The 17,838-nt window shown below is 37.5% G+C and overlaps 1 protein-coding gene across 1 annotated transcript; it reads left to right on the top strand.

Moving 5' to 3' along the window:
* The first annotated feature begins 1,402 nt into the window (after nt 1–1,402).
* On the top strand, nt 1,403–2,836 carry LOC146736215 (uncharacterized). Its single transcript, XM_085505214.1, has one exon. It carries the CDS (start codon nt 1,403–1,405, stop codon nt 2,834–2,836), a length of 1,434 nt encoding a protein of 477 aa, XP_085361340.1.
* Nucleotides 2,837–17,838: the final 15,002 nt, after the last annotated feature.

Raw genomic sequence — 17,838 nt, 5'->3', positions numbered from 1 at the left:
GAAACTGTTATAGTTCGGCTGTACTTAAAGACTGAATTTTAGTTTTTCGTCACTATCAAAATGAGTATTTTGTTTACGTTTGAGATTAACTCAAAAGACAGAGAGACAGCGACTCACATTTTTTGGAGTAACTCGATCGCTGTTTTGTACCCTCCAAGCCAATATGGCGCAATAGTTTTTCAAATACTCCGGGAAAGTAGTATAGTTTCTCCGTGTAATGAGGTTTTCGTATGCAAGGGATTTTCTACGCAGATCTCGCGTATTACGGGAAAGGCGTGAACCAAACATCTGCCACGAAAATTGAATGATTTATTTTAATTTTTTTTTTATAACTCAATGTTAAAAGACGGGGAGATCTGGAGTTGATATACCCTTACTTCATGAATATTTACCAATATTGAGCGTGAAATTACCTGTTTTCGCGTCAGATTTCACCCATACCGCGGGATATCGTAGAAAGCGAGAACTGGTCTATTGTATTAGTGGTTGGCTTAATATTACTCCCAATGAATCGTTTGGCTGTAAAAAATTACTATTTTTCACTGACTTGTAGTAATCTGAAAAACTCGTTTCTAAACTTGTCTTTTTTAGTTTCAATACGCCAAGGAGTAATATGGCTGACTAAATAGTCTGCGACGTGTGAAATCGCTGAGTGTGATCGTAATTCGCAGTTGCATTGGAGCTGAGGAGCTTTTGTTAACGTTTGATATAGACTCATCTCAAGAACACGCAAAGTACGATATTAAACATTGAATGACACATTGCGATCCTGACCAGGGAGTTAATTGCATAAATTATGATGATGAGCTAAAACAACAAATTGTTATTAAACGAAAATGTTATTAAATGAAAGATAAAAACAAATGTTCAAAACAAAAAATATTCTGAACAAAAAAAAGATCAAAGCTAAATAAATGCTAAAGGAAAAACAGAACAAACGATGTAATCAAAAAATTATTAAAAACGATCATATAACAAATATAATTGAATGCTAGAAGAAGAAAAAAAATCACTTGGCGCAGATCTCGCTCCATATAATTGCATTAATTATACATTGCCCCCTTAGTTTTATTTTAACACACCACAATACACTGTAAACAGCTTTCGTTGCAGAATTTCTAATTTTAAAATACATAAATATATTAAAGAATCATCTGTTGCACAGATTACCGTTTAGCTTGATTAATTGACAGCGTATCACACCATACCATATGAGGTTTGGTCTTATATGTCAATATTGATACTAATTCTGAGTTACTGTCACTGAGTTGATTGATGACTTTGACGTGAAATATACTAGATTCTCCTGCTGTATAAAAAATGCGCTGTTATAATCTAATACATACGAGCTGGCGCCCGTACGATATGTACGTATTCGAGAAATGACGCATCGGTGTAGAAAATGTGTGTACAGCAAAGGCATCATCGGTGTGTGGTTGGAGTGTTGATGGCTGTAACTGTAATGGTGTGTGGGTTGTACCAGGTTGGCATTTCAAGGTATACGTCGGCGACTGGTGTTAACACCGTTAGTCAAAACAGAATTCTTCCGTCAGGGAATTTAGTCATAGCTGTTCAAAAATATCTGAATGTGTCGTCTGCTATAAAAATCACTAACATTCAACGACGAAACAACATTAGTAATGATATGATATTAAAAGCGTTGACACGTGTGACCTCACTGACGAAACTGAGACAATCACTGGAAGATGTTATAGTAAAAAGAAGAAACCTAACTATTGGTGTCGCCGGTGGGTCAATTTCAACAGCCACTGGCGTGGGATCTGAAAACCTTTATGCAAATTTACTAAGTGATCTCCTATCTGGTATTGGGATTGGCAGCTCTGTGCAGAATGGCGCGGTCGGAGCCACGGGCAGTCTGTATCACTTCTACTGCATGGAATCACATTTGAACTTGCAACAACTGGATATTCTACTCTGGGAATGCGCGGAAAATGACCTTGTCGACGACAATGGATGTGTTCACCAGGAAGAATTGACAAGGAGGATTTTGAGCTTGCCTTCAGGACCGCAGCTCATATATGTGAATTTTATAATGAGTCAAACGGCAGAGTCGCCAGTAGGGACTTCAGCTAGCGGCAATTGCAGCAAAATGCTAAGCAAATACTACGATGTACCATCTATTAGTTTGCTCGACTCAGTAGATGATATGATCAGCGCTCGCAATACAAAGAGTCTTTTCAGTCCTCGTGATCACAACCATCCAAGCACAAAATCTCACAATATGATTGCGATATATCTGTTTTATATGATTAAGAATGCCTTTGTATACACTCTCAAAGAAGTCAACGGTAAGCGAGATACGATGGTGAAAACGTCTTATCCGCTCGCGAATGAACTCCCCGAGTCACTATACAACTCTACTGTTCACATCAATCAACCACAGTGTTGGACAACTATGTTATCTGGCTCTGGGACCAAAACGCCACTTGAAGCAATGGAACGCGATATTGGATGGAGACTGTTTACGTGTCCAGACAGGATGGCCCACCAGGGAAGGGTTGATAAAAAACGTTATTGGGTGTCGAGAAAACCTAACCAAACAATAGTCTTTAGTGTCAGCATCGAACCTTACAAGAACCTGAAAAGTAAACTGTTAATTGGTAAAATCAACGAAAATTCTCGTGGACCGGCTTTAGTTTGGCTTGATGGTGAATTCAGTCATCGACGACACATTAACGTTGGGTATAACACTGATAATTACTCTGTTTACAGTGCGTTCACAAACATAGCCCCGGGTAACCATACAATCGCTATACGATCAGGAGAGAGGCCTTTAAAGATTTCAACAATTATTAGTGTATATGACAAAGACTAATTATCACACAACAAACGTAAGTCATTATACCGAATTTGTTGAATACGTATTTCAATTAAATCCGTTTACTCGATTCTGATTTCCAGAATGATTTATTCAAATCATTTCGTGTCATTTCATTGCATTTGCATGATTGGGATTAGAGTAGGAAACAGAAATGTTTGTTTATTTCAATATAAATAAAATATAAATTGTATATAATGTTGACAATCAAGTCTATGTCATGAATTAGTTTCCGCGTATCTGTTGTCCGACTTATTTAGTTGATTACTAGTGAATGGCTGTGTTATATCTGTCATCATTTAGGCTCATGCGAGGTCCTAGACGGAACTTGGTTCAGTGATTTGAAACTAATTGAGATATAACCGTTGCTATCCGGACCGCTATTTCTGACAGTTGGTATTTGCTGTTAGTAATATAGTGAACAATTAATCAAAAGCTATGACGTATCAAGTACTTAGTTTGACTGGCTATGTGCAAGTTGAATGTGTGAAGGCCACGCCTTAAATTCTTTAAACTGCTTTGTAATTGGTTAAGTTTTGATAGGTAATAAACAGACTAAGTCCTTGGTCCCAGAGAGAGATCCACGAGGCGAGAGAGTCTTCTTGGTCAGTCCTGGGCAGAGTCTCCGACGAGGCAGTTTGCCGTCTCATCGGCCTCCGCTGCGCGTCGGTCGATACTTCCGCTGTACTGCCTTCGTGCATACTTTTCGGTATCCCCGTAATAAATTCATAATATATTTACACACGAGCAATAGCAAGTGTGTATAAGGGAGTGAACTGGACAAAATCTCTTGGTATAGTTGGGTCCTCATGGGACGTATGGTTATTCCTATTATATTACACCAGTCTCATTTTCAAGGTAATTTTCAAACACAGGAATAATTTTATAGCCCCCCAAAAAAAACATGTTCAATGTATTTGTATTTCGACATTTGCGAGGTTTATTCGTGAATTTTCTTGTTAGCGGCAACAATGGTAAATGTAACACTCACGAAAAAAAATAATTTCCTAATCACTGGGTAAGTAAGAAAGAAAGAAAATCGACCCGTAATTTAGAATACTCACCGTTATTATTATTGAAGTTCATTGTCAACATGCTGCTAATTTTCAAGTGAAGTATATTTTTGCGAAAAGATTCGCATTCACAAGTACCCTGAACACGTGCTTATGGATAAAGCGATCTTATATCTAAGATTGTGATTGAACGGCGTTGATTAATTATTTACCATGGGATTTTATATGCCATGCGTTGGCGTTCATAGATAATGTGTACCATTGGAGGGGCAACATAATCATTAGTTTTATCGTTCAAAGTAACTCGTTGGACACACTCTTGGTACCGGTTACGTGACAATAGAGAGAGAACTAATAGCATACTGTGCTCTGTACGACATTTAATGCAAAATAGGACGATTTTTTTTTACTATTTTCATTAAATTTATTCTCCCATTCGTTGTCCAAAGATTGGAAGATGGTGTGTATACAGAAGATCATTAAATTGTTATATATTGTTAGGTAGGTTTGTCTGAAATTCCACGTGAAACTATGGCGTGAGAATGTATTATGGGATGAATGTCCAGATATGTCAGCGTATTCCGACTTACAGAAATAAAAAAAAATACTCTGACACACATAGTAACCTAACGTCACAGGTATGTAATTATATATCAGTGTTTGTTGGACCCCAATGGTGCCAGTTCATGGTTACGGACGGCATTTTCCAATTTATATTTACTCCAATGATTTGTCTCGGGAAACGGTATCGTAACTGTATCGAAATATTCCTTTAATTTCTTCAGACATTCCAACACTTTGTCGGGCATCGAATTTGATAGATCATTTGATTCGGTCTCGTCGTCGACGATGTTGTATAGACGTACATGTTTTTCTTTGTCGATTTCAACAGTTTCTTTGTCAGTCTCAGGGGGAGCGTACCATGCCTCCGGACCTAGAACGAATTATTGACAGTCGCATAATGTAAAGAAATAACAAGCATAACGAACATATTCATTATATGCTAGACAAGAACTAGTTGAAATAATAAATAAATCACTTTATTTTGTAAGAATTGGTTCGTTAATCCAGACACTATATATGAAAAATAGCTAGACTCATAGCGACATATACAACGCGTGTAAAATACATTGTTTGTTTACATGAAATTCGAACACGCGCAGCGTGACGACCGCCGCGCTTTAATATTGATTGATTGTCTTCGGTAGATGTGGCTATTTTTTGATTAGGTAAGATGATTGTGGTTAACATCCAAATAATGATGTCAATACCAGAAATGATTTCTTCTCCGTTTAATTATTCTTCCAATATGTTTTACAGATACCTGGAGATGTGAGATGCGAGTGTATACAGCATGGACTATGTCGCTGACATCGATGTTGGAGTAACTACATGGAAGAAATGTGGGAAATATATCTATTTAGTTGTCTTAATAGTATTGCCTCTGGTGTCCTATGCCATATTTAGTAGTACACGTGTTATTAATCCTCGTCAGATGTTTACTGTAGCTCAACAGCACACAGTGAACGCTATCAACTCAGCCCAGCAAAACAGAACAATATATGCTACGCAAACGTTACTAAATAGGTCTCTTGGGAATGTGACACGCCGTTTAGGAGTTACTACCGACATGATATCAGACGCACTGACACACGTCACATCGCTTCGAAAGCTTGCACGTTCCCTTAGAGAGGTGTTATCCACTGGTCGCACATTGACGATCGGTGTTGTCGGTGGATCAATATCAACGGCTACGTCTGTAGGACCGAACAACCTGTACGTGAACTTATTGCGAGATATGCTGACTGGTATCGGGATTTCAACCAAAGTACAGAACGGTGCAGTCGGAGCCACCGGCAGCCTTTATCATTTATATTGCATGGGCTCACATCATGATTTAGAGCAACTTGACGTGATACTTTGGGAGAGCGCCGAAAATGACTTAGCATACAGAAATGGATGCGTTCACCAAGAGGAACTCACTAGAAGAATTCTGGAGCTCCCCTCGGCACCACAGCTAATATACGTGAATTTTTTAATGAGTCAAACTGTGGATCGAAATATGTCTGAAATACGTGACCACAATGGTAGATGTAGCAAGCAGCTATGCACCTATTACAATGTACCTTCTATAAGCTTACTTGATTCCGTATGGGATGCGATCAAGTCTCATCACACGCGATCTCTCTTTAGCACTCTAGATCATCGTCATCCAAGCATAAAATCGCACAATTTGGTAGCTGTTTATCTATTACATCTTTTCAAAATTGCTCTTAAATTATTGAATGAAAAGAACAGCATAGGATTTGATAAAAAGAATAAGAAATCGAATTCAGAGTTAGTTGACCCAACGCTTCTAAAAGCAATATATACTACTACACATGTACTTCAATCGGAGTGTTGGACAACTATGATGTCGGGGAACGGCAATAAAATGCCACTTAACGTAACCAACCAAGACGACTGGCGATTCCTTACAATAACAGACACTAAGAACCACGGAGGGAGAATAGATCAGAAAAGTTTTTGGGTGTCCCGACAACCCAACAACACTATAACATTTCAAATACATATACCACCTAATAGAAATCACTCAAGCAGCGTTCTTATTGGTTGCGTAAACGACTATTACAACACCAGCGCAATTGCGTGGCTTGATGAAAATTTTAACAAAAACCGAGAAATCAATATTTCATACAAACCACATGTGTATGTGGTACATAAATTGTTCGATAACGTATCGCCTGGAAATCACACAATATCGATACAATCAACGAATCGATCACCTAAAATTGCAACAATTATCAGTGTACACAATTAGTATAACATTTCTGCTTAATGGGTTTAAAATCATGTCTCCTATAATTGTATAGTTCATTATTTTGCTACATTAAATAATGTAATATGTTCTTTGTCACAGTGCATATTTATACGTGGATGAATTACTGTAGGATGGCAAAAACATTTGAGATTTGTATGGTTGCAAATACATTTCCAACAGCTGGACATTGAATATATATGTGTTGTTGTTTCTACTTTGTTTTATTGAACCAGCGCCACCAGTGGCAAAATTGGACGATTGTTTTTAAATAAAGTGGATCATCATCTAATTTTTTAAACCTGTTTTTATTTGAGAAATTCAACATTGTCATCTACTAAAATCTTTTTAGTGGTGTCAGTCAGACCTGAAACACATCATCTTGTTTAAGTATAAGATGCATGTTTCGCTTTTCTTTAAAAACAATAATTTTCACTTCAAATTAATTTATGATGTAATTAATTACAACATTCTAATGATATATCAACGTTTTAAATCGGGGGGTTCGTCACTTGCACACGCGCGGGAATTGGGCCCCAAGCGATGATAACAACACACACTAACAATGACACGCTAGGCCGCCTGATGCATCCGTAGGTGACGACGACCCGCTTTAAGGAAGATACACATTTAATATATGTGTTTCATATATTTATTGTAGTATATTGACATAAGAATAACAAACTCACGAAGGAACGTTTCTGACTATTTAATTCAAAATGTGTGACAAATATACAAATGCATATCGTGGTGATAGATAAGGCGCATTTGCGAGACTAAGACGCATTGTGACACGCTTGATTGTCGAATAAGTTAAAAATGTACAGTTCATTGTGGTTAACACTTTTATGTAGTGTTAGATAAATTAGCTTGAAATATTGTATTATTTAGTTGTACATGTTTTATTTTTATGGGGTGAGATTAGTGCAAAAATGTTGTTAATTATGTTAGTTATTCATTATATGATTATTAGCCCCCGACGATTATTAGACAAAGTCCGGGTGGTGGCTTGTAGTTTCGTCTACGCCAGTCCGTCCGGAGTGATTTCTCGGAGATGGCTGTGCCGATTTTTTTGAAACTTGGCACGAAGACATAGTGGTCAACCATACATGCGCCCTTCAATTTATTTCCCGATTCGATTTTTTTCACTGACACTAATCTGAAAAACTCGTTTCTAAACTTGTCTTTTTCTAGTTTCAAGGCGCATTCAAGATGGCTGCCCCCAAAATAGTAAATATCGGTAAATTAATCGCATTAATTTTATCATAACTTGTTTGGCGGTATATCAGTATATTGCAGTTATAACCATACGCCAAGAAGTAATATGACTGACTAAATAGTAGTCTGCGACGTGTGAAATCGCTGAACGTGATCGTAATTCTCAGTTGCATTGGAGCTGAGGAACTTTTGTTAACATTTGATATAGACTCATCTCAAAAACACGCAAAGTACGATATTAAACATTGAATGACACATTGCGATCCTGGCTAGGGGGTTAATTGCATAAATTATGATAATGAGCTAAAACAACAAATTGATATTAAACGAAAATGCTCGAAGATAAAAAAAAGAAAGATCAAAGCTAAATAAATGCTAACGGAAAAACAGAACAAACAATGTAATCAAAAAATTATTAAAAACGATCATATAACAAATATAATTGAATGCTAGAAGGAGAAAAAAATCACTTGGCGCAGATCTCGCTCCATATAATTAATTAATTATACACTGCCCCCTTAGTTTTATTTTAAAATACCACAATACACTGTAAACAGCTTTCGTTGCAGAATTTCTAATTTTAAAATACATAAATATATTAAAGAATCATCTGTTACACAGATTACCGTTTAGCTTAATTAATTGACAGCGTATCACACCATACTCGAAGGCATTTTAATTTCCCTGGTTTCCTCCAGCCGAACGTGGATTTCGATGGTTGTGTAAGGTAGGCGCTGGTATCCCATATGAGGTTTGGTCTTATATGTCAATATTGATACTAATTCTGAGTTACTGTCACTGAGTTGATTGATGACTTGGCGTGAAATATACTCGATTCTCCTCTTGTATAAAAAATGCGCTGTTATAATCTAATACACACGAGCTGGCGCTCATACAATATGTACGTATTCGAGAAATAACGCATCGATGTAGAAAATGTGTGTACAGCAAAGGCATCATCGGTGTGTGGTTGGAGTGTTGATGGCTGTAACTATAATGATGTGTGGGTTGTACCAGGTTGGCATTTCAAGGTATACGTCGGCGACTGGTGTTAACACCGTTAGTCAAAACAGGATTATTCCGTCAGGGAATTTAGTCATAGCTGTTCAAAAATATCTGAATGTGTCGTCTGCTATAAAAATCACTAACATTCAACGACGAAACAACATTAGTAATGATATGATATTAAAAGCGTTGACACGTGTGACCTCACTGACGAAACTGAGACAATCACTGGAAGATGTTATAGTAAAAGGAAGAAACCTAACTATTGGTGTCGCCGGTGGGTCAATTTCAACAGCCACTGGCGTGGGATCTGAAAACCTTTATGCAAATTTACTAAGTGATCTCCTAGCTGGTATTGGGATTGGCAGCTCTGTGCAGAATGGCGCGGTCGGAGCCACGGGCAGTCTGTATCACTTCTACTGCATGGAATCACATTTGAACTTGCAACAACTGGATATTCTACTCTGGGAATGCGCGGAAAATGACCTTGTCGACGACAATGGATGTGTTCACCAGGAAGAATTGACAAGGAGGATTTTGAGCTTGCCTTCAGGACCGCAGCTCATATATGTGAATTTTATAATGAGTCAAACGGCAGAGTCGCCAGTAGGGACTTCAGCTAGCGGCAATTGCAGCAAAATGCTAAGCAAATACTACGATGTACCATCTATTAGTTTGCTCGACTCAGTAGATGATATGATCAGTGCTCGCAATACAAAGAGTCTTTTCAGTCCTCGTGATCACAACCATCCAAGCACAAAATCTCACAATATGATTGCGATATATCTGTTTTATATGATTACGAATGCCTTTGTATACACTCTCAAATAATTCAACGGTAAGCGAGATACGATGGTGAAAACGTCTTATCCGCTCGCGAATGAACTCCCCGAGTCGCTTTACAACTCTACTGTTCACATCAATCAACCACAGTGTTGGACAACTATGTTATCTGGCTCTGGGACCAAAACGCCACTTGAAGCAATGGAACGCGATATTGGATGGAAACTGTTTACGTGTCCAGACAGGATGGCCCACCAGGGAAGGGTTGATAAAAAACGCTATTGGGTGTCGAGAACACCTAACCAAACAATAGTCTTTAGTGTCAGCATCGAACCTTACAAGAACCTGAAAAGTAAACTGTTAATTGGTAAAATCAACGAAAATTCTCGTGGACCGGCTTTAGTTTGGCTTGATGGTGAATTCAGTCATCGACGACACATTAACGTTGGGTATAACACTGATAATTACTCTGTTTACAGTGCGTTCACAAACATATCCCCGGGTAACCATACAATCGCTATACGATCAGGAGAGAGGCCTTTAAAGATTTCAACAATTATTAGTGTATATGACAAAGACTAATTATCACACAACAAACGTAAGTCATTATACCGAATTTGTTGAATACGTATTTCAATTAAATCCGTTTACTCGATTCTGATTTCCAGAATGATTTATTCAAATCATTTCGTGTCATTTCATTGCATTTGCATGATTGGGATTAGAGTAGGAAACAGAAATGTTTGTTTATTTCAATATAAATAAATTATAAATTGTATATAATGTTGACAATCAAGTATATGTCATGAATTAGTTTCCGCGTATCTGTTGTCCGACTTATTTAGTTGATTACTAGTGAATGGCTGTGTTATATCTGTCATCATTTAGGCTCATGCGAGGTCCTGGACGGAACTTGGTTCAGTGATTTGGAACTAATTGAGATATAACCGTTGCTATCCGGACCGCTATTTCTGATAGTTGGTATTCGCTGTTAGTAATATAGTGAACAATTAATCAAAAGATATGACGTATCCAGTACTTAGTGTGACTGGCTATGTGCAAGTTGAATGTGTGAAGGCCACGCCTTAGATTCTTTAAACTGCTTTGTAATTGGTTAAGTTTTGATAGGTAATAAACAGACTAAGTCCTTGGTCCCAGAGAGAGCTCCACGAGGTGAGAGAGTCTTCTTGGTCAGTCCTGGGCAGAGTCTCCGACAGTCGCATAATGTAAAGAAATAACAAGCATAACGAACATATTCATTATATGCTAGACAAGAACTAGTTGAAATAATAAATAAATCACTTTATTTTGTAAGAATTGGTTCGTTAATCCAGACACTATATATGAAAAATAGCTCGACTCATAGCGACATATACAACGCGTGTAAAATACATTGTTTGTTTACATGAAATTCGAACACGCGCAGCGCGACGACCGCCGCGCTTTAATATTGAATGATTGATTGATTGATTTATTGTCTTCGGTAGATGTGGCTATTTTTTGATTAGGTAAGATGATTGTGGTTAACATCCAAATAATGATGTCAATACCAGAAATGATTTCTTCTCCGTCTAATTATTCTTCCAATATGTTTTACAGATACCTGGAGATGGGAGTTGCTAGTGTATACAGCATGGACTATGTCGCTGACATCGATATTGGAGTAACTACATGGAAGAAATGTAGGAAATATATCTATTTAGTTGTCTTAATAATATTGCCTCTAGTCTCCTATGCCATATTTAGCAGTACACGTGTTATTAATCCTCGTCACATGTTTACTGTAGCTCAACAGCACACAGTGAACGCTATCAACTCAGCCCAGCAAAACAGAACAATATATGCTACACAAACGTTACTAAATAGGTCTCTTGGGAATGTGACACGCCGTTTAGGAGTTACTACCGACATGATATCAGACGCACTGACACACGTCACATCGCTTCGAAAGCTTGCACGTTCCCTTAGAGAGGTGTTATCCACTGGTCGCACATTGACGATCGGGGTTGTCGGTGGATCAATATCAACGGCTACGTCTGTAGGACCGAACAACCTGTACGTGAACTTATTGCGAGATATGCTGACTGGTATCGGGATTTCAACCAAAGTACAGAACGGTGCAGTCGGAGCCACCGGCAGCCTTTATCATTTATATTGCATGGGCTCACATCATGATTTAGAGCAACTTGACGTGATACTTTGGGAGAGCGCCGAAAATGACTTAGCATACAGAAATGGATGCGTTCACCAAGAGGAACTCACTAGAAGAATTCTGGAGCTCCCCTCGGCACCACAGCTAATATACGTGAATTTTTTAATGAGTCAAACTGTGGATCGAAATATGTCTGAAATACGTGACCACAATGGTAGATGTAGCAAGCAGCTATGCATCTATTACAATGTACCTTCTATAAGCTTACTTGATTCCGTATGGGGTGCGATCAAGTCTCATCACACGCGATGGCTCTTTAGCACTCTAGATCATCGTCATCCAAGCATAAAATCGCACAATTTGGTAGCTGTTTATCTATTACATCTTTTCAAAATTGCTCTTAAATTATTGAATGAAAAGAACAGCATAGGATTTGATAAGAAGAATAAGAAATCGAATTCAGAGTTAGGTGGCCCAACACTTCTAAAAGCAATATATACTACTACACACGTACTTCAATCTGAGTGTTGGACAACTATGATGTCGGGGAACGGCAATAAAATGCCACTTAACGTAACCAACCAAGACGACTGGCGATTCCTTACAATAACAGACACTAAGAACCACGGAGGGAGAATAGATCAGAAAAGTTTTTGGGTGTCCCGACAACCCAACAACACTATAACATTTCAAATACATATACCACCTAATAGACATCACTCAAGCAGCGTTCTTATTGGTTGCGTAAACGACTATTACAACACCAGCGCAATTGCGTGGCTTGATGAAAATTTTAACAAAAACCGAGAAATCAATATTTCATACAAACCACATGTGTATGTGGTACATAAATTGTTCGATAACGTATCGCCTGGAAATCACACAATATCGATACAATCAACGAATCGATCACCTAAAATTGCAACAATTATCAGTGTACACAATTAGTATAACATTTCTGCTTAGTGGGTTTAAAATCATATCTCCTATAATTGTATAGTTCATTATTTTGCTACATTAAATAATGTAATATGTTCTTTGTCACAGTGCATATTTATACGTGGATGAATTACTGTAGGATGGCAAAAACATTTGAGATTTGTATGGTTGCAAATACATTTCCAACAGCTGGACATTGAATATATATGTGTTGTTGTTTCTACTTTGTTTTATTGAACCAGCGCCACCAGTGGCAAAATTGGACGATTGTTTTTAAATAAAGTGGATCATCATCTTGATTTTTTAAACCTGTTTTTATTTGAGAAATTCAACATTGTCATCTACTAAAATCTTTCTAGTGGTGTCAGTCAGACCTGAAACACATCATCTTGTTTAAGTATAAGATGTATGCTTCGCTTTTCTTTAAAAACAATAATTTTCACTTCAAATTAATTTATGATGTAATTAATTACAACATTCTAATGATATATCAACGTTTTAAATCGGGGGGTTCGTCACTTGCACACGCGCGGGAATTGGGCCCCAAGCGATGATAACAACACACACTAACAATGACACGCTAGGCCGCCTGACGCATCCGTAGGTGACGACGACCCGCTTTAAGGAAGATACACATTTAATATATGTGTTTCATATATTTATTGGAATATATTGACATAAGAATAACAACATTTCCTCTATTTTGTTCAGATTTAGCCAAACTCACGAAGGAACGTTTCTGACTATTTAATTCAAAATATGTGACAAATATACATACATATCGTGGTGATAGATAAGGCACATTTGCGAGACTAAGACGCATTGTGACACGCTTGATTGTCGAATAAGTTAAAAATGTACAGTTCATTGTGGTTAACACTTTTACGTAGTGTTAGATAAATTATCCCCGATTCAGAATTGAAAGCTTGAAATATTGTATCCTTTAGTTGTACATGTTTTATTTTTATGGGGTGAGATTAGTGCAAAAATGTTGTTAATTATGTTAGTTATTCATTATATGATTATTAGCCCCCGACGATTATTAGACAAAGTCCGGGAGGTGGCTTGTAGTTTCGCTTACGCCAGTCCGTCCGGAGTGATTTCTCGGAGATAGCTGTGTCGATTTTTTGAAACTTGGCACGAAGACATAGTGGTCAACCATACATGTGCCCTTCAATTTATTTCCCGATTCGATTTTTTTTCACTGACACTAATCTGAAAAACTCGTTTCTAAACTTGTCTTTTTCTAGTTTCAAGGCGCATTCAAGATGGCTGCCCCCAAAATAGTAAATATCGGTAAATTAATCGCATTAATTTTATCATAACTTGTTTGGCGGTATATCAGTATATTGCAGTTATAACCATACGCCAAGAAGTAATATGACTGACTAAATAGTAGTCTGCGACGTGTGAAATCGCTGAACGTGATCGTAATTCTCAGTTGCATTGGAGCTGAGGAACAATTACTTTTGTTAACGTTTGATATAGACTCATCTCAAAAACACGCAAAGTACGATATTAAACATTGAATGACACATTGCGATCCTGGCTAGGGGGTTAATTGCATAAATTATAATAATGAGCTAAAACAACAAATTGCTATTAAACGAAAATGCTCGAAGATAGAAACAAATGTTCAAACCAAAAAATATTCTGAACAAAAAAAGAAAGATCAAAGCTAAATAAATGCTAACGGAAAAATAGAACAAACAATGTAATCAAAAAATTATTAAAAACGATCATATAACAAACATAATTGAATGCTAGAACGAGAAAAAAATCACTTGGCGCAGATCTCGCTCCATATAATTAATTAATTATACACTGCCCCCTTAGTTTTATTTTAAAATACCACAATACACTGTAAACAGCTTTCGTTGCAGAATTTCTAATTTTAAAATACATAAATATATTAAAGAATCATCTGTTACACAGATTCCCGTTTAGCCTAATTAATTGACAGCGTATCACACCATACTCGGAGGCATTTGAATTTCCCTGGTTTCCTCCAGCCGAACGTGGATTTCGATGGTTGTGTAAGGTAGGCGCTGGTATCCCATATGAGGTTTGGTCTTATATGTCAATATTGATACTAATTCTGAGTTACTGTCACTGAGTTGATTGATGACTTGGCGTGAAATATACTCGATTCTCCTCTTGTATAAAAAATGCGCTGTTATAATCTAATACACACGAGCTGGCGCTCATACAATATGTACGTATTCGAGAAATAACGCATCGATGTAGAAAATGTGTGTACAGCAAAGGCATCATCGGTGTGTGGTTGGAGTGTTGATGGCTGTAACTGTAATGGTGTGTGGGTTGTACCAGGTTGGCATTTCAAGGTATACGTCGGCGACTGGTGTTAACACCGTTAGTCAAAACAGGATTCTTCCGTCAGGGAATTTAGTCATAGCTGTTCAAAAATATCTGAATGTGTCGTCTGCTATAAAAATCACTAACATTCAACGACGAAACAACATTTGTAATGATATGATTAAGAATGCCTTTGTATACACTCTCAAATAATTCAACGGTAAGCGAGATACGATGGTGAAAACGTCTTATCCGCTCGCGAATGAACTCCCCGAGTCGCTATACAACTCTACTGTTCACATCAATCAACCACAGTGTTGGACAACTATGTTATCTGGCTCTGGGACCAAAACGCCACTTGAGGCAATGGAACGCGATATTGGATGGAGACTGTTTACGTGTCCAGACAGGATGGCCCACCAGGGAAGGGTTGATAAAAAACGCTATTGGGTGGCGAGAAAACCTAACCAAACAATAGTCTTTAGTGTCAGCATCGAACCTTACAAGAACCTGAAAAGTAAACTGTTAATTGGTAAAATCAACGAAAATTCTCGTGGACCGGCTTAACGTTGGGTATAACACTGATAATTACTCTGTTTACAGTGCGTTCACAAACATAGCCCCGGGTAACCATAAAATCGCTATACGATCAGGAGAGAGGCCTTTAAAGATTTCAACAATTATTAGTGTATATGACAAAGACTAATTATCACACAACAAACGTAAGTCATTATACCGAATTTGTTGAATACGTATTTCAATTAAATCCGTTTATTCGATTCTGATTTCCAGAATGATTTATTCAAATCATTTCGTGTCATTTCATTGCATTTGCATGATTGGGATTAGAGTAGGAAACAGAAATGTTTGTTTATTTCAATATAAATAAAATATAAATTGTATATAATGTTGACAATCAAGTCTATGTCATGAATTAGTTTCCGCGTATCTGTTGTCCGACTTATTTAGTTGATTACTAGTGAATGGCTGTGTCATATCTGTCATCATTTAGGCTCATGCGAGGTCCTGGACGGAACTTGGTTCAGTGATTTGGAACTAATTGAGATATAACCGTTGCTATCCGGACCGCTATTTCTGACAGTTGGTATTTGCTGTTAGTAATATAGTGAACAATTAATCAAAAGATATGACGTATCCAGTACTTAGTGTGACTGGCTATGTGCAAGTTGAATGTGTGAAGGCCACGCCTTAAATTCTTTAAACTGCTTTGTAATTGGTTAAGTTTTGATAGGTAATAAACACACTAAGTCCTTGGTCCAAGAGAGAGCTCAACGAGGCGAGAGAGTCTTCTTGGTCAGTCCTGGGCAGAGTCTCCGACGAGGCAGTTTGCCGTCTCATCGGCCTCCGCTGCGCGTCGGTCGATACTTCCGCTACGAAGGCAGTACGCCTTCGTGCATACTTTTCGGTATCCCCGTAATAAATTCATAATATATTTACACACGAGCAATAGCAAGTGTGTATAAGGGAGTGAACTGGACAAAATGTCTTGGTATAGTTGGGTCCTCATGGGACGTATGGTTATTCCTATTATATTACACCAGTCTCAATTTCAAGGTAATTTTCAAACACAGGAATAATTTTATAGCGCAAAAAAAAACATGTTCAATGTATTTGTATTTCGACATTTGCGAGGTTTATTCGTGAAGTTTCTTGTTAGCGGCAACAATGGTAAATGTAACATTCATGAAAAAAAATAATTTCCTAATCACTGGGTAAGTAAGAAAGAAAGAAAATCGACCCGTAATTTAGAATACTCACCGTTATTATTATTGAAGTTCATTGTCAACATGCTGCTAATTTTCAAGTGAAGTATATTTTTGCGAAAAGACTCGCATTCACAAGTACCCTGAACACGTGCTTATGGATAAAGCGATCTTATATCTAAGATTGTGATTGAACGGCGTTGATTAATTATTTACCATGAGATTTTATCTGCCATGCGTTGGCGTTCATAGATAATGTGTACCATTGGAGGGGCAACATAATCATTAGTTTTATCATTCAAAGTAACTCGTTGGACACACTCTTGGTACCGGTTACGTGACAATAGAGAGAGAACTAATAGCATACTGTGCTCTGTACGACGTTTAATGCAAAATAGGACGATTTTTTTTACTATTTTCATTAAATTTATTCTCCCATTCGTTGTCCAAAGATTGGAAGATGGTGTGTATACAGAAGATCATTAAATTGTTATATATTGTTAGGTAGGTTTGTCTGAAATTCCACGTGAAACTATGGCGTGAGAATGTATTATGGGATGAATGTCCAGATATGTGAGCGTATTCCGACTTACAGAAATAAAAAAAAAATACTCTGACACACATAGTAATCTAACGTCACAGGTATGTAATTATATATCAGTGTTTGTTGGACCCCAAGGTGCTAGTTCATGGTTACGGACGGCATTTTCCAATTTATATTTACTCCAATGATTTGTCTCGGGAAACGGTATCGTAACAGTATCGAAATATTCCTTTAATTTCTTCAGACATTCCAACACTTTGTCGGGCATCGAATTTGATAGATCATTTGATTCGGTCTCGTCGTCGACGATGTTGTATAGACGTACATGTTTTTCTTTGTCGATTTCAACAGTTTCTTTGTCAGTCTCAGGGGGAGCGTACCATGCCTCCGGACCTAGAACGAATTATTGACAGTCGCATAATGTAAAGAAATAACAAGCATAAAGAACATATCCATTATATGCTAGACAAGAACTAGTTGAAATAAT

The sequence above is a fragment of the Saccoglossus kowalevskii genome, chromosome 11, assembly GCF_978046115.1.
Source record: "Saccoglossus kowalevskii chromosome 11, keSacKowa6.1, whole genome shotgun sequence".
Lineage (NCBI taxonomy): Eukaryota > Metazoa > Hemichordata > Enteropneusta > Harrimaniidae > Saccoglossus > Saccoglossus kowalevskii.
Note: the sequence above shows the minus strand (reverse complement) of the source record. Positions and strands in the feature narration are given on the sequence as shown.

What these genes read in the sequence shown, in the direction of transcription:
- LOC146736215 (XM_085505214.1), top strand. Translation starts at nt 1,403, where the DNA reads ATGTGTGTACAGCAAAGGCATCATCGGTGTGTGGTTGGAGTGTTGATG.